Source organism: Scyliorhinus torazame, chromosome 2 (genome assembly GCF_047496885.1).
Source record: "Scyliorhinus torazame isolate Kashiwa2021f chromosome 2, sScyTor2.1, whole genome shotgun sequence".
Lineage (NCBI taxonomy): Eukaryota > Metazoa > Chordata > Chondrichthyes > Carcharhiniformes > Scyliorhinidae > Scyliorhinus > Scyliorhinus torazame.
Window position 1 is genome coordinate 186,479,087 of NC_092708.1, and position 21,720 is coordinate 186,500,806.

The following is a 21,720-nucleotide window of genomic DNA, read 5'->3' on the forward strand; positions in this document are numbered from 1 at the left end:
CCCACACGTGGCAGAGTGTGGAGATCGCACATTGTACTGATCAGTCAGCTCAGATCCCATCAACGGGAGTGGTAGTAAATCACCCTCGATCCTGAGGGGCTACCCAAGACGAAAGAATTATGGCTGTGGGAAGCACCAGGCCCAAATGTAAAAACTCCACAGGAAAACACAATGAGCGACAGACTGATAACATGGACGTGGGAAACTATTACTCAGCTGATGGAGGTGACTCACTAAGGCTTGCGAAAGAGATGGTGGGTGACAGTCTGCAGTTTCTCCACTGGGAGAAGCTCCCGCAATAAATTTCCAACCACAATGATTTCATTTCCCTGGCAAGAGAAAATGGATTGGAACTGGATTCAGAATCCCAAATGCAGAAATAAATGGATTTACTGTCAGTTCGTCAGTGTCCTGACCATCCGTTAACTATGACTGAAGTGAGGTTGTACTTCAATCATTAATCATGGCTAACATTCCAGCAACTATACATGTCCTGGATAGGAAATGTTGCAAACTCAAAAACAGAAGTTAGTTAGTTTGTTCCTGAAATGAGGCATCGCTGGCAAGGTCAGCATTTTTTTCCATTGACTGATTAGGCTGGAGATGTGGCGTTGGCATTCATCTTTTTCCCATCTAAACTACTGCTGGGACCTTTGGAGATGGAACAAGAACATTTAGTATGAGGAAGGGAAAAGGCCTTCTATTCTCAGTCTGAACTAACTTCCAAGTGTGGGGAGCAGCCAACCCCCGCCACAACATCCAGGCAGGTGGACCACTGTGAAATCTGTCCCTAAGCGCCCCAGTTAAACTCCAGGATCACAATGGATTCTTGAGATTTTGTCCCGTTAGATTTCACAGGTTACAATTCGGGTGACACCATGATTCCACGGAGAAAGTGATCTTCTAAAGGAACGGTAAAGTGTAGCTTAAAGCAAATTACTGCGGATGCTGGATTCTGAAACAAAAACAGAAAATGCTGGGAAATCTCAACAGGTCTGACGGCGTCTGTGGAGAGAGAAGGGAGCTAACAGCTCTGACAAAGCTTAATCAGTCTCGAAACATTAGCTCTGTTCTCTCTCCATGGGAACTGGCTGTGGTGATGTGCATCAATGTAAATGCATGTAGGCTAGCTAGACACTAGAGGGAGCACCAGTGACATCACACACACACACTCAACCAATAGATCAGTCAGATAGGACACGACCAATGGACATTCACGATACACACAGAGGTGACACCACCACAGGAGGGCATTACACCAACCCATATATAAAGGACACCACACACATGATCTGCCTCTTTCCAGTGGAGACAGTCAGTGAGTAGAGACACAGGGTTGATTCAATATTACACCCACCACGTGGATTGCAGCAACTGGTTCGTCAGTCTGGGTAGCTATAGTAGAATTAGCAGTAGTGTCGAACCCGAGTAATAGAAGTGTAAATAGTTCAATAAACGTGTTGAAGTTATCTCCACGTCTGAACCTTCCTTTGTCAAGTGCACCACAAGGAAGCCGCTTACGTTACACCTACAACATAACAAATCATGGTACCAAGCGTGAACTGTTTCAATCCATATAGCCATACCTCTGCGTACAGTGACAACCAGCAACGATACCCAGGCAAGATGTTCGAGATCTGGGTTCTGCAGAAGCTCCAGTGCCACGGCGATCTCCGCAAGAACTGGCAGGTATTCTGGCAAATGTTTGAAATCTTCCTGGTAGCAGCCAACCTACAAGACGTGGCCGGTGCTGAAAAGATAGAGCTTCTGCTCACCATCGCCGGTGCCAGAGCAGAAGAAACCTTTAAAAAAATTCAAGTTCTCCAAAGGGCAAAACAGGAGCGACTTCCAGGCAGTCCTGGACAAATTCGGCAAATACTGTGAGGAAAACACACTCCAACCAGCAAGAAAAGGTAAGAGAAGTGCCAGTACTCACCACGAGGCCGAGATCCTGGAGCAGAGAACAATTTTGATCGGCAGCCATCTTTCTAAAGGGACTGCACTTGCGCAGTTGCAAGGCGTCGCGCATGCGCAATCACAAAAACGGCCCCCGGTACAGGAACAGCGATTTGCGCATGTGCAAATGCTTCCTACGTATGATGTCACATGCGTCATGACGTCAGAGGCCCCGGAGCAACCTCATTTAAAGGGGAAAAGTCCCAAATCAAAGAAAAAATCTTTTAAAGCCGTAAAACAACCTTCCTTCACCTGGAATGACAGCACAATGCCTCAAATTGAATCAGGAAATGAAATTAACCTGCGAAGAACCCTGCAACAAGCAGTTACCTACGCCCAAACCGATGATTCCGACCTTGAATACTTTGACACCGACCTTTACATTTTCTCTGGACCTTGCGAGCCCAATGCCAGCTCTGACGCAAACAGTGATGATATGGTCCTAGAAGACGACGACTCGGATGAACCTTTCACCTTGGGAGGCTACCCCAGTACCAAATCCGAACCGCAACTAGACGTGTTGCACATTGACGACCCCGACAACAAATTCTTCGGATTTAAGGATCTTCAGCCCAGCAGATATCACATCCCAACTCGTGAGTGCAGGATGATGCAGCAGCCTGAAACCAAGAGACAGAGAGTGGTACAAGCCCACAGAGAGCGGCCTGCTGCCACACAGAGCGTGGTCCACGCACTGCTCAGGGTTCCCGACTCTACGAAAGAAGACACGCAAGACTCCACCCCGCAGTCCTTGCATGAACAAGAAGTGACTCCAGAGTCACAAGCCTCCACAGCGAGCTCGTGGACAGACTCCACAATTGCAGAAATGCAAGACTCCAGAGCGCAGTCCTTGCACACACAAGACGTGACTCCAGTGTCACAAGCCTCCGCAGCGAGCTCGTGGACAGACTCCACGATAGAAGCAACGCAAGACGTAGTATACATAAACGATTTGGAGGAAAATGTAGCTGGACTGATTAGTAAGTTCGCGGATGACACCAAGGTTGATTGAGTGGCAGATAGTGTTGAGGATTGTCAGAGGATACAGCCGGACATAAATAGGTTGGAGACTTGGACAGAGAAATGGCAAATGGAGTTTAATCCGGACAAATGTTAATCCGTAATTAAGAAAGCAAATGCAATGTTGTCACTTATCTCAAGAGGCTTGGAATATAAAAGCAGGGATGTACTTCTGAAGTTTTATAAAGCATTAGTTAGGCCCCATTTAGAATACCGTGAGCAATTTTGGGCCCCACACCTCAGGAAGGACATACTGGCACTGGAGCGGGTCCAGCGGAAATTCACACGGATGATCTCAGGAATGGTCGGCCTAACATACGATGAACGTCTGAGGATCCTGGGATTATATTCATTGGAGTTTAGGAGGTTGAGGGGAGATCTAATAGAAACTTACAAGATAATGAATGGCTTAGATAGGGTGGACGTAGGGAAGTTGTTTCCATTAGCAGGGGAGACTAGGTCCCGGGGGCACAGCTTTAGAATAAAAGGGAGTCACTTTAGAACAGAGATGAGGAGAAATTTCTTCAGCCAGAGAGTGGTGGGTCTGTGGAATTCATTGCCACAGAGGGCGGTGGAGGCCGGGACGTTGAGTGTCTTTAAGACAGAAGTTGATAAATTCTTGATTTCTCGAGGAATTAAGGGCTATGGAGAGAGAGCGGGTAAATGGAGTTGAAATCAGCCATGATTGAATGGTGAAGTGGTCTCGATGGGCCGAATGGCCTTACTTCCGCTCCTATGACTTATGGTCTAAATGTGAGGTAATGCATTCTGATAGGTCTAACATGGAGGGGAAATATACTGTAAATGGCAAAACTCTTAAGTATATAGAAAGTCAGAGAGATCTGTGCGTACAGGTCCACAGATCTTTGAAAGTGGCATCACAAATGGACAAGGTAGTCAAGAAAGCATAAGGAATGTGTGCCTTCATTGGACGGGGCATCGAGTATAAAAACTGGCAAGTCATGCTACAATTGTATGGAACCTTGGTAAGGCCACACTTGGAATATTGTGCACAATTCTGGTCGCCACACTAAGGATGTGGAGGCTTTGGAGAGGGTGCAGAGGATGTTTACCAGGATGTTGCCTGGTCTGGAGGGTGTTAGCTATGCGGAGAGGCTGAATAGACTCGGACTGTTTTTATTAGAAGGACAGAGGTTGAGGGGCGACCTGATAGAGGTCTACAAGATTATGAGAGGCATGGATAGAGTGGATGGGCAGGCACTCTTTCCCAGGGTGGAGGGGTCAGTCACCAGGGGGCATAGGTTTAAGGTCCGTGGGCAAAGTTTAGAGGACATGTTCGGAGAAGGTTTTTTTACAGAGGCTGGTGAGTGCCTGGAACGTATTGCCAGGGGAGGTTGTGGAAGCAGATACATTAACGGCGTTCAAAAGGCATCTCGACAAATATATGGATAGGATGGGTATAGAGGGATACGGCAACAGGAAGTGCTGAGGGTTTTGGCCAAGGGTGGTATCATGACCGGTACAGGCTTGGAGGGCCGAAGGGCCTGTTCCTGTGCTTTATTGGTCGTTGTTTGTTGAAAATATACCAAATTATATTTCACACCTTGAACTCAATAGATGGGAAATCATTTAAACAATATTGTAGGATCATTGACTTGCTGCTCATGAGGCAGGCGGTCAGAGATATGACTGTTTCTCACAGTACAATTCATCCTTACTGGGCTTGAAACTGGATGGAACCGACATGCTGGTATACACTAGGAACAACCCAATTTATGTAGGGTCTCGACTCTCTAGCCCGGTTAGATGTGGGCATCTACTGGGTGTCATCTGTCAGACAATTCACAGGCAAAGATGATTTAAATGGCAATGCAGTAGCCTTGGGTAGGTCTTGGGGGCGCGGGGAGGGGGGGTGAGGGGGACATTGAGGCAACTGGGAGTAGAGGTTGGAATCAGGAAGGAGCTATTCAAGGGTCTTTGGTAGTCTTTTGACCTTCTAGCTCTACATTCAGGCAGTTATTGTTGAAGAAACTCAATCTTCTGGTGATGATTTCCAGTGGGGCTGTAAAGGACCTTGGTTAGGCCACCTGCAAAAATAGTTATTGCAATTAATACAGCTGGCAGAGTTCAAATAGGCAGTCCAATATTGGGAAGGTGAACTGAAACAGCTGTTAATTTTGCCTATCGTATATACCAAGGGTCCAACATCCGCCTTAGAAACAGGCCCTAGATGCCGATACTCCAGTTTTCAACAACATAGGCACACAAGTGCCAGCTGCCATTTTGGATGCTGAGGCATCCATTTTATGCCTGTAAAATAGGTGCAATATTAACAAATTTCAAGAACCGATGTATTTAATCATTTCCAAAAGAGAAAATGCTGGAAAATCTCAACAGGTCTGGCAGCATCTGTAAGGAGAGAAAAGAGCTAACGTTTTGAGTCCAGGTGACCCTTTGTCATTTAATACGGCTGAGTAGGGTTAATCTATTTGTTAAATCAATCAGATCTTTGTGATTTTTGAGTAAACAATCAAATAAAGCATGGGGTTTTCTACATTGAACAAGCCCAGCAGTGATATCATATAACTACTGTATATTACCAGGGGTAACATACCTAAGCAACTCAGATGGTTTCATTAAATTAGCTTCAAATAATGAAAGGAATAATTTCTATGTTGAGTTTTAGTTTCCTTGAAATGGGAGCTTTCCACGATCAGGTCCTGTAACTCTACAAAAGCACTGAAATAGGATTAATTATTTTAATAACCATTGAAGATCTCAGGGGCTCCCACAGACTATTACACTTGAACAAAACGAAGTGAGTAACTTAGAAACCATTAACATACTTAGCCATGTTCTGATACTCCTCAAACATAACATTGGCGTTTACCCTTGTTCTCAGGTGCTTCCACAAGAATTATAGGTAGGGTATTTTGAGAGCTTTGTTCTTTAATGTTGTGAAGTTAAGCTAAACCTTCAGTCCTTGGCTAGCCACTGACGTGAATTTTATTATTATTCAGTGGGCTGATTCCAGTTGAAAAGCCGAGCTCCAAGTCACCAGTTCCTGCTGCATTACAATCAACAATCAAACAAGTCTTACAACACCAGGTTAAAGTCCAACAGGTTTGTTTCAAATCACTATCTGTCGGAGCACTGCTCCTTCCTCAGGTGAATGAAGAGGTAGGTTCCAGAAACATATATATAGACAAAGTCACAGCGTGGTACATTGGCGAGACCATGCAGACGCTGCGACAACGAATGAACGGACATCGTGCGACAATCTCCAGGCAGGAATGTTCCCTTCCAGTCGGGGAACACTTCAGCAGTCAAGGGCATTCAGCCTCTGATCTTCGGGTAAGCGTTCTCCAAGGCGGCCTTCAGGACGCACGGCAACACAGAATCGCCGAGCAGAAACTTATAGCCAAGTTCCGCACACGAGTATGGCCTCAACCGGGACCTGGGATTCATGTCGCATTACATTCATCCCCCACCATCTGGCCTGGGCTGGCGAAATCCTACCAACTGTCCTGGCTTGATACAATTCACACCTTTTTAACCTGGGGTTACCCCATCTCTGGAGCTGTAAAGACTTAATTACCTGCAAATGCTCACATTCAAAGTATCGTCTTGCATCTTTGACTTTGTCTATATATATGTTTCTGGAACATACCTCTCAATTCACCTGAGAAAGGAGCAGTGCTCCGAAAGCTAGTGTTTGAAACAAACCTGTTGGACTTTAACCTGGTGTTGTAAGGCTTCTTACTGTGCTCACCCCAGTCCAACGCCGGCATCTCCACATCATGGCAACAATCAAAGAATGTGAGACTTAGGACCAGGAATAGGCCATTTGGCCCCTCAACCCTACTCCACTATTCAATATGGTCATGGCTGATCTGACCGTGACCTCAACCCTATTCCTGCATACCCCCGGTAACCTTTCACCCCTTGTTAATCAAGAATCAATCAAGCTCTGCCTTAAAGATGTTCAAAGACTCTGCTTCCACTGCCTTTTCAGGAAGAGAGTTTCAGAGACTCATGTCCCTCTGAGAGGTTTCTTCTCATCTCCATCTTAAATAGGCAACCCCTTATTTTTAAACAGTGACCTCAATTTCCAAATTCTCCCACAAGAGGAAACATCCTCTCCATATCCACCACATCAATACCCCTCAGGATTTTAAAGGTTTCAATCAAATCACCTCTCATTCTTCTAAATTCCAGTAGGTATAGGCCCAATCTGTCAAACCTTTCCTCATAAGGCAACCCACCCATTCCAGGTATTAGCCTGGTAAACCGTCTCTAAACTGCTTCCAATGCGACTTATACTCTTCCTTACATAAGGAGATCAACACTGTCCATGATAGTGTACCTATCTTGCTGTACCTGCATACAAATCTTTTGTGATTCATGCACTAGCACACCCAGATCCCTCTGCATTCCAAGAGCTCTGGAATCCAGCTCCTTGTTGCAACTAAATTCTATTATTTTTCTTTTGCCAATGTATGCTTTCCAACTGTGTATTCTCACATCCAGAAATCTTCCAAGGGTTCCAGTCCTGTAAGGGGCCGCACATCCACCCACCCCTTTATCAGGTCAGTGACAACTAAGGGTGGCAACTCCTGCTACACTGGATACAAAGGGACCCAGTGGATTTCTGGATGCCACTATGCCATGAGATTGGAAGCTTTCCTGTTGACATGTGGGTGCAAATGGATTCCATCAGTCAATGCTAAGTAAAGGTGGCATGGGTTCTCAATGACATAGGATTGCCAACACAGAACACAATACCTCAAGCAAAGATCATAGGGACATTTAAAAAAAATTGTGGTTTAAAAAAATTTTCTTTGAACACTTCTGTAGAATATTAGATGAAAAAGGCTGTACAACTGACCATCATATGTTATCCAATCAGGTGGCTAAAAAGTCTATTTGTTTTCCAATTGGCTGTAGGAAGATGAGGGACCACCGAGTACGAACATGCTATCTAACCAATGGCAAAAGTGCGGCTCTGGGGCGTTTAGAAGTAGGAGGTCATGAGATAACCACTCAAGGGCATGTCCAGCCAGAGCTGACTACTGCCCCTAGAATTTGATATTTGCTGAAACTAGAATTTGATATTTGCTGAAAAGAGAGACGTGTTGCTGAAGTTTTACATCTTGCACTCATCAGGACAAATGGAAGAATACCAAATTTCAAATGACTAGAACAATTCATACAGCATCTCTTTGTAAATTGTCTTGGCCGTATGAAGTTTGGGCCCATTGGGATTGTCTTTTCCCACTGGCAATGCACCCCCGCCCGCAGGTTTCCCCGCAACGTGGGGTGGCTTCAATGGGAAATCAGAGAATCCCGCCCCTGGTATTCTTGCATCCGTCCTGATGGGTGGAAGACAAAAAACTTCAGCATGAGTCTTTTTTTTCCCAGCAATATTTAAATTCCCTATGACCAAGCCACAAGTTGGTAATTTTCCTTTTAATAATAAAATTGGAAGGCCTTTCTTTAGAGATCAGGGGCGTCATTCTCCGACCCCCCGCCGGGTCGGAGAATGGCCGTTGGCCGCCGTGAATCCCGCCCCCGCCCAAGTCTCCGGTACCGGAGATTGGGCGGGGGCGGGAATCGGGCCGCGCCGGTTGGCGGGACCCCCCGCTCAATTCTCCGGCCCGGATGGGCCGAAGTCCCGCCCAGAAATTGCCTGTCCCACCGGCGTAAATCAAAGCTGGTATTTACCGGCGAGACCAGGCGGCGTGGGCGGGCTCCGGGGTCCTGGGGGGGGCACGGAGCGGTCTGACCCCGGGGGGTGCCCTCACGGTGGCCTGGCCCGCGATCGGGGCCCACCGATCTGCGGGCGGGCCTGTGCCGTGGGGGCACTCTTTCCATTCCGTCTCCGCCACGGCCTCCACCATGGCGGAGGCGGAAGAGACTCTCCCCACTGCGCATGCGGGGGAAACTGTCGGCGGCCGCTGACGCTCCCGCGCATGCGCTGCATTTCCGCGCCAGCTGGCGGGGCAACAAACGCCATTTCCACCAGCTGGCGGGGCAACAAACGCCATTTCCGCCAGGAAATCCCTCCAGCGCCGGCCTAGCCCCTCAATGTTGGGGCTCGGCCCCCAAAGATGCGGAGCGTTCCGCATCTTTGGGCCGGCGCAATGCCCGTCTGATTGGCGCCGTTTTTGGCGCCAGTCGGCGGACATCGCGCCGTTGGGGGAGAATTCCGCCCCAGGATCTGAGTATGTCTCCACAGATTTTGGCCAATTACCAGCTTTTCTGATTGCAAGGAGAGTGTGGAAGATACTCCTCATGTTGGGGACGTTCTTGCCCAGCAGATCCCATGATAATGAGGTGCCGTCCTGCTGAATCCACAAACCCCAGGGTGATGGGTATCCGAGGATATGATCTTACATCCTCTTATAGAGTCTGGGGCTCGCAGGTTTCCAGAACCAATTATTTAAACTATTTTCCAGAGACAATGAGAGAGTTTAGACACGCCTCAGAGACCAAGAACAGTTTTGGAGTTATCACATCATTCCAACCTGGTAAACGATCAAAAACTGGCCAAATATTTGAAGTTAAAGAAAAGTACACAAACCCCTAAAAGGTTTTTTAAAAATAACCTTACATAAGAACATAAGAACTAGGAACAGGAGTAGGCCATCTGGCCCCTCGAGCCTGCTCCGCCATTTAATGAGATCATGGCTGACCTTAAAGATTAAATTATGTTACTTGACCTAATTCTGATGTGGTAAAATGGAGAAATGCTATCGCACAGTCTGCAGGTAGGCTACTTCTCACTGCAGTTCAAAACGAAAAAACCCAAAAAGGTGCATTTGTATAGCACCTTTCATGATCACGGATCCTCCCAGAGTGCTTTTTAAAGCCAATGAAGTACTTTTTGCAATGTAGTCACTGTTGCAATCTAGGCATCACGGCAGCCCAATTTGTATACAGCAAGTTCCCACAAACAGCAATGAAATGATGACCAGGTCATCTGTGTTTGTGACATTGATTGAGGAATAAATATTGGCCAGGACCCGGGGTTAACCCTACCCCAGCTCTTCTTAAAAATGGTGGCAATGGGTAATTTTTTACATCTGTCTGAGAGGGCATATGGGGCCATCTCACCCACAGGACAGCACCTCACAAGGTGCAGCACTCTCTCAGCACCAGGAAGAATCAGACGTTTGTGCACAAACCCATTGCAAACTGGCCGAGAGGCTCCAGGTGGGTACAGAGGTCAATTTAAACTCCTGACAGATTAAGAAAGGGTGCTCTGCCTTTCAACTTAGATTATATAGATACTAAGTTGTGTCAATTAGCCTTTGAAGTGATAGGAAATCATGAGGCTCAGCACAAAGACTCATCTCTCACTGCAGGGTGCTGATATTGGAGGGTTAGAGGTGCCACCTTGCCTTGAATGGCACCATGCCCAGAAAATTAGCTTTGTTGGTGCATTCGTCAATAAGCAAGACCAGCTTAAAATTTCATTTAACCAGACGAGAAGCCAGGCTCCATGCCTGGACCTTACGTCTGGACAGAAATAAAGAACAAAAAGTTTACTTTTTGTGTTGTTACAGTTTTTAATAAATTAATGAGCAATTGAATCAGCACAGAGATACCAACTGGCATGATACATCAACTTGGTTCATTTGACCATGTCAAAACAACACTAATAACAAACATAAAGTGCTTTTAAATGCACAAAATTGAATATGGGATTGAAGGTTACAACACACAAGTCTTTTTTTCCACCATGCAGTTTATGGAGAAATGATCGATTAGCCACACGCTGGAAAGATGGGAACCCATGATCTACACTGTGTTGTAATACACCATCAATGGGAGCAACCCAATGAAAAATACTCATTTCTCATTCATTGGGCGACTGAGTTTATTTCTTTAACCCATACTTCAGACTTTGCTGAAGAAAGATATCCCAATCAAAGCTTTTCATCTTGCACTCATTAGGAGAGATGCAAGAATGCCAAATTTCAAAGGGAGCAACAATTTACACTGCACGAGATAAGGGTGCTGATTGGTTAGCAAGTCGTCTCTGATTGATCGAGGCGTTGCCATGGATAATGCACCAGGGAACTATTGACCCCACACTTTTGGTGCTTGGTGCATTCTCCATGGCAACAACCTGACCAGAGTCAATTTGCCACAGAGGGCATTTAAGAGTCGCTATGGATCAAGAGGGTGGAGTACGGATAAAAATCAAGTGATAGAATTTCATCACAGGCGGTAATGTAGAATGGGTGGTTTTCAATCAGTTGTCCATTATACACAGTACCCAATATTCAGCTCTAACTTATTTAATGGTATCAAGCAGAATAGGTTTCTAGCCCCAATGGATATGTTATTCATAAGAACACAACTCTCGCAAACACAAATACAACTATAGCAGTAGTTGAATGAAACACCAAAGTTAAATTTAAAGATGATGGCTTCACCAAAATATTTTGGCTGGAATTCTCCAGTTGTTGCGATTCACTTTTCCAGCCAGCAGCGCACCCCCACCCACAGGGTTCCCGGCGGTACGGGGTGGCTTCAATGGGAAATGCCATTAACAAGCGACAGCAGTATAGAATTGCAACGCCAGTGAAAGGCACACTGCCGAGAAACCCGTGGCTGGGGGACCGGAGAATCCCACCCGTTATGCCAAACACATGGGTTGGGATTCTCCCCCACCCGGCGGGGCGGGGGGGGTCCCGGCGGGATGAAGTGGCGGGAACCACTCCGGCGTCAGGCCGCCCCAAAGTTGCGGATTTCTCCGCACCTTTAGGGGCCAAGCCTTCACCTTGAGGGGCTAGGCCCCCGCCGAAGTGGTTGGCGCGACACCGGCCGGTGGGAAAGGCCTTTGGCACCACGCCAGCCGGGGCCGAAGGGACTGCGCCGGCCGGCGGAAGTCCGTGCATGCGCGGGGGTGTCAGCGGCTGCTGACGTCATCCCCGCGCATGCGCAGGGGAGGGGTGTCACTTCCGCATCGGCCATCGCGGAGGCTATGGCCGAGGTGGAAGGAAAAGAGTGCCCCCACGTCACAGGCCCGCCCGCGGATTGGTGGGCCCTGATCGCGGGCCAGGCCACCGTGGGGGCACGCCCCCGGGGTCAGATCGACCTGCGCCCCCCCCCCCCAGGACCCGGAGCCCATCCGCGCCGCCAGTCCCGCCGGTAAGGTAGGTGGTTTGATTCACGCCGGCGGGGCTGGCATGACAGCAGCGGGACTTAGGCCCATCGCGCCGGAGAATCGCCAGGGGGGGCCCGCCGACTGGCGCGGCGCGATTCCCGCCCCCGCCGAATTTCCGGTGCCGGAGATTCGGCGGCTGGCGGGGGTGGGATACATGCCGCCCTCCGGCGATTCTCTGACCCGGCGGGGGGTTGGAGAATCTCGCCCATGGAGCTGAATTCTCCGCTTCCTGACGTCGGCAGCTAGAATTGCGAACACGCAAAGAATAGCAAGTAATGGAAAAATTGCAAGTTCCGCCCAGCGCCAATCCGCTGCCATGCTCCAGTCCTCCCTGGTGGCATTAGTGAAGTTTGTACCCCACGCCGACTGACCCATGCAAAATGCCATTTGAATGGATTTAAATCTCATTAACGGGTTGCACACAAGTATCCTCCGCCCCTCTGCGATGCTCCACCCTTCTCAGGGAGAAGTAACACAGGCGCAAATTGGTGCAAATATTTACGAGCAGGGCCTGGGCGGCGCAGCTGTTGAGGAGGAGTGAGAGGGTGAAAAAACTTTCAAAATCTGTTGGGCTTGCTGGGGGGTGGTTGCTTGGGCTGGGGGGCGTAGCAGGGAATGACTTGGTGTCAAGTCCGTACAATCGGGGTATCCCCTCGGAATCAGACTGGCCTGGCTCAGAACACCATTACTGCAGTATGTGATTTAAACACACCCCTCTGGCGCTTATAAGCCGCTCCAGTTTATCAACAAGCTTTTTAGCGTGAATTCTGGCCCACCGATTGCGCCGTCAGCACAACATTGGGATGTTTCCAATTCACGGCAGCAGAGTGGCCTATTCACATGTCTTGAATCTCGGAACAAACAGTGCCTCCCCAACAGGAACGTGGATCACACACAATTGAGTTCCACTGGGAACACTAAAAGCTGGCAAGTACTTTCCCCGGCCCCTGCCCCCTCTGCACAAACACACTCAGTTGCCTTTGAAGCAAGGTGGATGAAGGGGGTGACGGTCTTGTGATAAGGGTTAATAGAATAAATATGTCAATGATTGATGCAGACAATGATGCACCTGTGACATCAGTAACCATGTGCTGGAGACTGTACAGCAGGCGGGCAGCTCTCAGAGGAGATGTGGCTACTCTGTAACCCACCTTGTACATGTTGTCCATGGTATAAATAGACTAGCTCTAAGTAAATGCCCAAGTCTGACTACCTCTTTCTTCATAATATGCTGTCCTCAAACACCTGCCTCTGCGCCAGAAGCTCTGGGTTTGAGTCCCACTCTGGGGCTAGATGGCCATGGTAGTTGTGTTCGTAATGCAGCTAAACAGGTTGATTCTCAGTCTGTAAATCCATCCAGCAAATGCCTGTGGCAAGTGGTAAGAGTGGCAGATTCCTGGTCAGCCAGACTGCAGAGGGTGACAGCAAACCATGGCACTACTTTACCAAGCCTAATCATGGACCAATCAATGGTCGCCAAAACCCTCTGAGGGCATGGTACCTGAAAGAGGATTGTGATGTGGGAGTTGAGTAGTTCAGCAGATCAGGAAGCTTTCTTTGTATATAGGAGCAGCCCCTTCAACTTTTTCCACAATTCAGTCAGATGACTGCAGATCTGTATCCCAGTTCAATTTCCTTACCTTAGCTTTATTTCCCTTGATAACCTAATCCAACTGATTAGTTAGAGGGCTGACTCCTGTTACAGGAGAATGAGAAGATTGGCCGGACAGTCTCCGGAAGTTAGAAGAACGAGAGGTTTTTCAGTGAAAGGCTGTTCCCCTGGCTGGAGAGTCAATAGTCAGTCTCAGGATAGGTGGTCGGCCATTTTGAACAGAGATGAGGAGAAATCTCTTCACTCAGATGGTTGTGAATCATTGGAATTCTCTAACCCAGAGATCTGTGAATGTTCAGTTACTGAGTGTCTTCAAGACAGAGATCAATAGATTTCTGGGTATAGGGGAAATTAACTGAGGAAAATGTGAGAAAGTAGATATTGATGTGGAAGTTCAGATATGGGGCGGCGGGGGGGTGGTGGTGATTCTCAAGGGGCATTGTGCCCGGAGCAAATCCCGCTATGTCAGGAAATTCCGAGAGAGGCCCAAAACAGGATTTGCATGAGGCGCCAAACACTTTCCAATGCTCCTGGCCTGCTCAAGCTGGCATGATCTGGTTCAAACCCTGATTAGCATAGTTAAATCACTATTTAAATATGCTGGATCTGCTTAAACCGGATTCTCCAGGCTCCTGTAATTCCCCATCTGCTGGTACAACGCGAAACCGGCGCAAATCAATACTGGCCCCGTAAACAGAGACCAGGGGCGAAATTCTCCGGAAACGGCGCGATGTCCGCCGACTGGCAGCCAAAACGGCGCAAATCAGACGAGCATCGCGCCACCCCAAAGGTGCGGAATGCTCCGCATCTTTGGGGGCCGAGCCCCAACCTTAAGGGGCTAGGTCGGCGCCGGACGAATTTCTGCCCCGCCAGCTGGCGGAAAAGGCCTTTGGTGCCCCGCCAGCTGGCGCGGAAATGACATCTCCGGGCGGCGCATGCACGGGGGCGTCAGCGGCCACTGACGGCATTCCCGCGCATGCGCAGTGAAGGGAGTCTCTTCTGCCTCCGCCATGGTGGAGACCGTGGCGGAGGCGGAAGGGAAAGAGTGCCCCCATGGCACAGGCCCGCCCGCGGATCGGTGGGCCCCGATCGCGGGACAGGCCACCGTGGGGGCACCCCCCGGGGCCAGATCGCACCGCAACCCCCCCAGGACCCCGGTGCCCGCCCGCGCCGCCTTGTCCCGCCGTTAAGGTAGGTGGTTTAATTTACGCCGGCGGGACAGGCATTTTAGCGGCGGGACTTCGGCCCATACGGGCCGGAGAATCGCGCGGGGGGGCCCGCCAACCGGCGCGACGCGATTCCTGCCCCCGCCGAATCTCCGGTGCCGGAGACTTCGGCAACTGGCGGGGGCGGGATTCACGCCAGCCCCCGGCGATTCTCCGACCCGGCGTGGGGTCAGAGAATCTCGTCCCTGAGCTGATAACCATGCAGGGGGCCCGGAGTATTAAAGTAGGTGCTGGTTCTGGTGATTGGGGCAGTGTCTATTGCCGGTGAAAGGTGTGGGGGTGTCTTTGCCAGCGAGAAGGTAGCGGTGGAGGGAGGGGGGGGCTGCTGGAGCATTATTCTGAGGAGCCATACCTAAGGCGTCCTCAGGTCCCATGTTCTTCAATCACAGTGGAGTTCACCCCAAACTCCAAAACAATTTCAAAGTGTGGGTGGATTGTAATCTGGATCGTGCTGGACCACACCCGCCAGGAATCGCTCCTCATTTCCTGCCAGAGACCACACTTAGAAATGTTTTGGGAGAATTACGCCCAAGATCTTATTAAATGAGGCTCGAGGGGCCTGTTATCTTTATCACAAAAATCTGAAAGCTGGATCTGATCATAGTCTGGATGGTTGAGATTAACTTCCCTACCAGCTGTGGTCCTATCAGCCAGCCAACAGTCTACAACAAAAGCTGCCCAAAACACAGTACAAATCTCAGATTCCTGTCACTGTAAACTATCATTTTGTATTCCTGAGCCATGCAAGCTGATCTGGGAGCACCTCGCCTCACTGTGCATCGTGACAGGTAAATAGTCTGAGAGCCAAAGGGGGAAACAGCAATACACTGCCCCAGTGCAGTTCTAACAATGCTTTTGTGAATTGGAATGGAACAGTTTCATCTTTAAAAGGGATAAGAATCTTACACTCAGCTCTGCACTCATTTCCATTTTCCATTCTTATCGTACTCTATTATGATTTAACTTTGATAGTGACTCATATGCAAAACTTTTTAATTCGGGGGATGTGAGCTTTGCTGGTTAGGCCAGCATTTGTTGCCCATCCCTAATTGTCCTTGAGAAGATGATGGTGACCTGCCTTCTTCAACCGCTGCAGTCCCTATAGTGTAGGTACACCCACAGTGCTGTTAGGGAGGGAGTTCTAGGATGTTGCTGAATGGGCGATTATGTGGTTCAAAGTCAGGGTGGTGAGTGGCTCTAAGAGGAACATGAAGGTGGTGGTATTCCCATGTATCTGCTGCCCTTATAAAGGTGGTAGTGGTCGTGGGCTTGGACGGTGCTGCAAGAGAAGCCTTGATGAGTTACTGCAGTGCATCTTGTAGATGGTACACATTGATGCAACTGTAGTGGAAAGAGTGAATGTTTAGGGTGGTGGATGGGGTGCCAACCAAGCGGCCTGCTTTATCCAGGATGGTATTGAGCTTCTTGAGTGTTGTTGGAACTGCACTGATCCAGGAAAATGGAGAGTATTCCGTCACCCTCCTGACTTGACCCTTGTAGATGGTGAACAGGTGGTCAGGAGGTGAGTTACTCGCAGCAAAGTCCCCAGATTCTGACCTGTTCTTGTAGCCTCAGTATATATATGGCTAGTCCAGTTCAGTTTCTGGTCAGTAGAAACCGTAGGATGTGGGGGATTTGGCTAAGGTAATGGCATAGAATGTCAAGGGGCGATGGTTAGATTCTCTCTTGTAGGAGACAGCCATTGTGTGTGGCAAGAATGTTACTTGACATCTATCAGCCCAAGCCTGGATATTGTCCAGGTTTTGCTGCATTTGGACATAGGCTGCTTCAGTATCTGAGGAGTCGCAAATGGTGCTGAACATTGTGCAGTCATCCGCAAACATCCCCACTTCTGACCTTATGATGGGAGGTCATTGATGAAGCAGCTGAAGTTGGTTGGGCTTAGGACACTGCCCTGAGGAACTCCTGCACTGATGTCCTGGGACTGAGATGATTGACCTCCAACAATCATCAAGAGCTGAGTGACCCTGGCGGAACACAAACTGAGCGCACTGTCAATGATCCCTTTCATCACTTGATGATCAAGGGCAAAGCCTCCTGGCGGTGGAGGTTCCTGGTGGTGGTCAGTCTACGTGTGAGACCTCCCCTTACGCTCGGGGACCTTGGGTGGAGGGTGTTGTACGCAGCAGTCCCATACAACCATAGGATGGGTTGGTTCAAGGACTCCAAAGATGCCTGCATTTTCTGTGGCCTTGTGGAGTCCGTGGACCACGTGTGCATATGTGCACTCCCTTTTCAGTTATTTAATAAACCTTTTATTAGTTTTGTTTGCACTTCAGCCCCACACTCCTGGGGCGGGATTCTGCGGGAATCGGCGGGGCGGGCAACTCAGGCGCCGAGGAGTGGCGTGAACCACTCCGGCGTCGGGCCTTCAGCGGCGAGGCTGGTGCCGGAGTGGTTTTCACCGCGCTGGCCGGCGGGGAAGGGGCTTGGCGCTACGCCACCCGGCGCTGAAGGGCCTCCGCCGGCCGGCGCGAGTTGCCGCATACACAGGAGCGCCAGCGTGTGCTGGCGTCATCCCAGCGCATGCGCAGGGGGGGGGGGTTCATCACCACGTCGCCCATCGCAGAGGACCACAGCGGCTGACGCGCAAGAATAGAGTGCCCCCACGGCACAGGCCCGTCCGCGGGGCCACCATGGGGGCACCTCCCGGGGCCAGATCCCCCCGCGCCCCTTTGAGACTGCCCGTGCAGCCAGGTCCCGCCGGCAAATACCTGGTGTAATATACTCCGGCGGGACTGGCAGAAAACGGGCAGCCACTCGGCCCATCGTGGGCCAGAGAATCGGCAGGGGGGCCGCTGCTAGCGGCCGCCGACCGGCGCGATTTCCGCCCCCGCCAAATCCCCGGCGCCGGAGAATTCGGCAGCCGGCGGGGGCGGGATTCACGCCACCCCCCGGCGATTTTCCGACCCGGTGGGGGGTCGGAGAATCCCGCCCCAGATGTACAGGTACCCAGTGCAGAGAGAGACGGGGAAGATGTCCTCATGAACCTGTTCCTGGGCCTGATGAGACTTGCCATCAACAAGTCCAGGAAGTGACTGAGGAGGTCGTCCAGCTTGACTGTCTGCCCCTCTACCGTGGCTATATTCGAGGCTGGGTGTCCCTGAGAGGGAGCATGAAATGTCTGCCGGCACCGTCGAGGCCATCTATGCCTAGTGGCACTGCAGGGGATTGGGGGGATTTAAACAACCCCTTTAATCATATTTTGGTTTGATGTTTTACGTTTCCTTTTCAATTAGTTTTATGTTTGGTGCAGTGTCCCTTTAAGGAGCGGCTCTCTTGATTTGTCCCTTAGATTGTTTAATTTAGTTTAATTGTTTCAACCTAAAATAGTATCAAGAGTAGATTAATGGGGCAGAATTGGCCGGGGTAAATTATCCTGCATTTTGTGTACGGGACATACCTCAGCAATTTTCCACATTACCGGTTAGATGCCAGTGTTATCGCTGCACTGGAACAGCTTGGCTAGAGGTTGGAAAGTTCTGGAGCACAAATCTGCAGTACTATGGGAATCACAGTGGCAAAGTGATTAGTACTGCTGCCTCACAGCACCAGGGACCTGGGTTAGATTCCAACCTTGGGTGACTGTCTGTGTGGAGTTTGCACGTTCTCCCCGTGTCTGCGTGGGTTTCCTCCAGGTGCTCTGGCTTCCTCCCACTGTCTAAAGATGTGCAGGTTAGGTGGACTGGCCAAGCTAAGTTGCACTTCAGTGTCCAAAAAGGTTAGGTGGGTTATGGGGATAGGGCGGTGCATCGGTCTGGGTGAGTTGCCCCTTCAGAGGGTCGATGCAGACTCGATTGGCCAAATGGCTTCCTTCTGTATTGTAGGGATTCTATAATTCTATTGCTGGAATATTGTCAGGGCCCATAGCCTTTACAGTATCCAGTGCCTTCAGCCATTTCTTAATATCACGTGGAGTGCCAGGGTCATAAATGTTTACAGCATGGAAACAGGCTTTTCGGCCCAGCTTGTCCATGCTGCCCAGTTTCTATAACCGTGATGCTGGGGACCTCCAGGGGAGGCTGAGCTGGATCTCCCACTCGGCACTTCTTGCTGAAGACTTTGCGAATGCCTCAGCCTTGGGGTGAATTCTCCGCCGGTGGGATTCTCCCTTCCACCGGCAGCGCACCCCTGCCTGCAGTTTTCCCGGCGGCATGGGGTGCCTACAATGAGAAATCCCATTAGCCAGCGGTGGGAACGGAATATCCCACTGCCAGCGACGGCACGCTGCCGAGATACACACGGCTGGGGGGCGGAGAATTCGCCCCCTTGACTTTGGCACTGATCTGCTTGGCTCCTCCAACACGGAGGCTGGGGATATTTGTGGAGCCCCTCCTCCTGTGAGCCATTAAGTTGCACACTGCTAAGCACCATTTCATGATTGGACTGCTGGAGTATCCCTCAATAGTGTGACTTTGGAATATGGGACTGGATTCTCTGCACCCCGATGCCAAAATCGTGTTCGGCGATGGGGTGGAAAATCTGTTTTTCCGCACGAAATCAGGACTGGCATCGGTTCCGGTATTCGGCACCCCCCCAAAAGCGGCGTGCTCAGGGAGTACACCGCGCCAGGGAGTACACCGCGCCAGGTATCCACCGCCTCAGTCCATTGCCTGAGGCCCGCCCTGCTATTCTCCGTCCCTGACCGGCTGAATTCCCAACGGCGTGTTTCTAATGTGGTCCTGCCATTCGGGAAACTCGCGAGGCGGCTGCGGACTCAGTCCGCGGTCGCCACAGTCAGGGGAGAGCCGATCAGAGGGCAGGGGGGGGCCTCATTCGGGACAGGGGGCGATGTGTACGGGCGGTCCAGGTTGGGCGAGCGGTCGATCGGGGGCACTATTTCGGCAGTCCAGGTCCGCGGCTGAGTCCACCATGGAGCCACTGGAGGCTGCCACCGTGCACATGTGGAGCCTCTGACCCGGAAGTGCGGAGGGCCGTATCGACAGCTGGAGCTGCGAGCTCCACGACAGCTGCCTGCTAGCCCCCTGCAAGACGGTGAATCTGTGGCCTTTTGACGCCAATTTTCCTGGCGTAAAAGACCACAGTTTTCACGATGGCGTGGGGATATAGTCCCTGAAACAGAGAATCCAGCCCATGCTCTGGGGAGCAGTCAGATTTCAGCTCATCAACGAAAGGCACAACATTTTAAATCTTCAGGAAATGGTTTGAAGTGAACTGGGGTTAATCCAACCCTGCAACTGGCCAACATTAGTCAGGTGAAAATGTCTCCTGCATCCTCCCTAACTGTTCAGCCAAGTGTATGAAGCAACTGAAATGTACAGAAGTTCCTAAACTCTGGCAACATGAGAAAGTGGGTAATCCAGTTGAAGAGACCTACCATCTGACCCCTGAGATTAGATTTTAGCCTTCAATTCACCAGGAGGTGGTGGAAGTTACTCATCATATATGACCGGCATGCAGTTTTTTTTTTAAATGCAAAGATAATTTTGAAATTGAGGACAGTTTCTTTCTTTTTGCATTTTGCAAACGGGACCCCAAGGAACGTGAATTTTATTCATGGGTGAGTCTTTTATGCAGGAATTATGTGGAGTGCAAAGGACGAGGAAAGGAAAAACTCACTATCCAAGATAGGTAGCAACAGTTCTTTGTGACAGAAGCTAGATCTTCCAGCGATACTCCACTGGCAGGGAGATATAGTGAGGCTTTCGTCGAACAGAAATCATGCAGGGCTGTGAGATGTGCTCCTCCCTCAGGAGTCTTCGTGTAACAGGAAGATTTTTACCGTGTCTGGTATAGGCAGCGTCTGGATCAGATGAAGACGAAACTTCCCCAGTGCTCTCCTGATAACTATGCGGCAGGAGGATGTCAACGTCCTGGGAGAACCTGTTTTAAAAGGGAATATCATTTTAATGAACAGTAATGTCAGACTGTGTAAGGTGCCTGTAAAAAGATAAACCCCCAAGACTCTCGGCGGGCCCAATAAATCAAATACTTTTGGCCATAATTCAAATCCGATTATTGTAAATTAGAATTCAGAGAATGTGTGAAAGCAGCAAATACTCCCCCGTTCTCTATACTAAATCAAAACCTTGACGCATTCTCATTCTTGAGAGCTGAAATTTTGCCATGACTCTGAAAACATTCCAGACCCACCCAAGTGTCAGGATTTGCTTTATTCGATTGCTTGAGAAATATTTCTTTGCAGTATAATTTTGCACACTTCCCCATTCAAGACAATTTCAAGCTATTTAAGGAACAATCCAGAAGGATTCAAAGGCTCGGGGTTCATCCTGTCTGTGTACACACACACACACAATACTGGCATGATTTAATACCCAAAAACTGAATCCCGTTTTGGACGTATACAGGACGCAGAGAAGGACCCCGCAATCTAACGGGACTCCATGAGGAATACCCCGTCCAGGCCGCACTTACCTCATTTCCTGCATGGAGGAGCTGAGCCACCACAATATCTGGACCCCCTCGGACATCCATCACGGACTCTGGACCCCCCCCCCCCCCCTGCCCTAACTTGCCTCATGGGGATCCTCGAGCCTCACCCCACTTCAAAAAGGCAGGGAACCCAGGGTGGAACTGCCAAGGTGTCAGGCTGGCACTGCCAAGTTGCCCAGCTGGCAGTGGGAGTGCCAGGGTATCACCCTGCCCAAAGCCCGACCACCCAGGGGCCTGAGAAACCCTCCCAAGTGCTGTTATGCCTGGTTCACGTTTGTGTGGACCAGTGCTAAACAGCGCTATGGCGAGGTCTCCCAGGTGCGGACGTTCAT

At 49.9% G+C, this 21,720-nt stretch overlaps 1 protein-coding gene across 1 annotated transcript in view; it reads right to left on the reverse strand.

The window, feature by feature from the left end:
- Nucleotides 1-10,483: 10,483 nt before the first annotated feature.
- asb1 (ankyrin repeat and SOCS box containing 1) overlaps nt 10,484-21,720 on the reverse strand; it is a 38,579-nt gene continuing 27,342 nt past the window's right edge. The window contains exon 4 of the mRNA XM_072481180.1: nt 10,484-20,818. Within this exon, the coding sequence (XP_072337281.1) occupies nt 20,685-20,818 (134 nt within the window). The 3' untranslated portion in view covers nt 10,484-20,684. The remainder of the gene's footprint in view (nt 20,819-21,720) is intronic.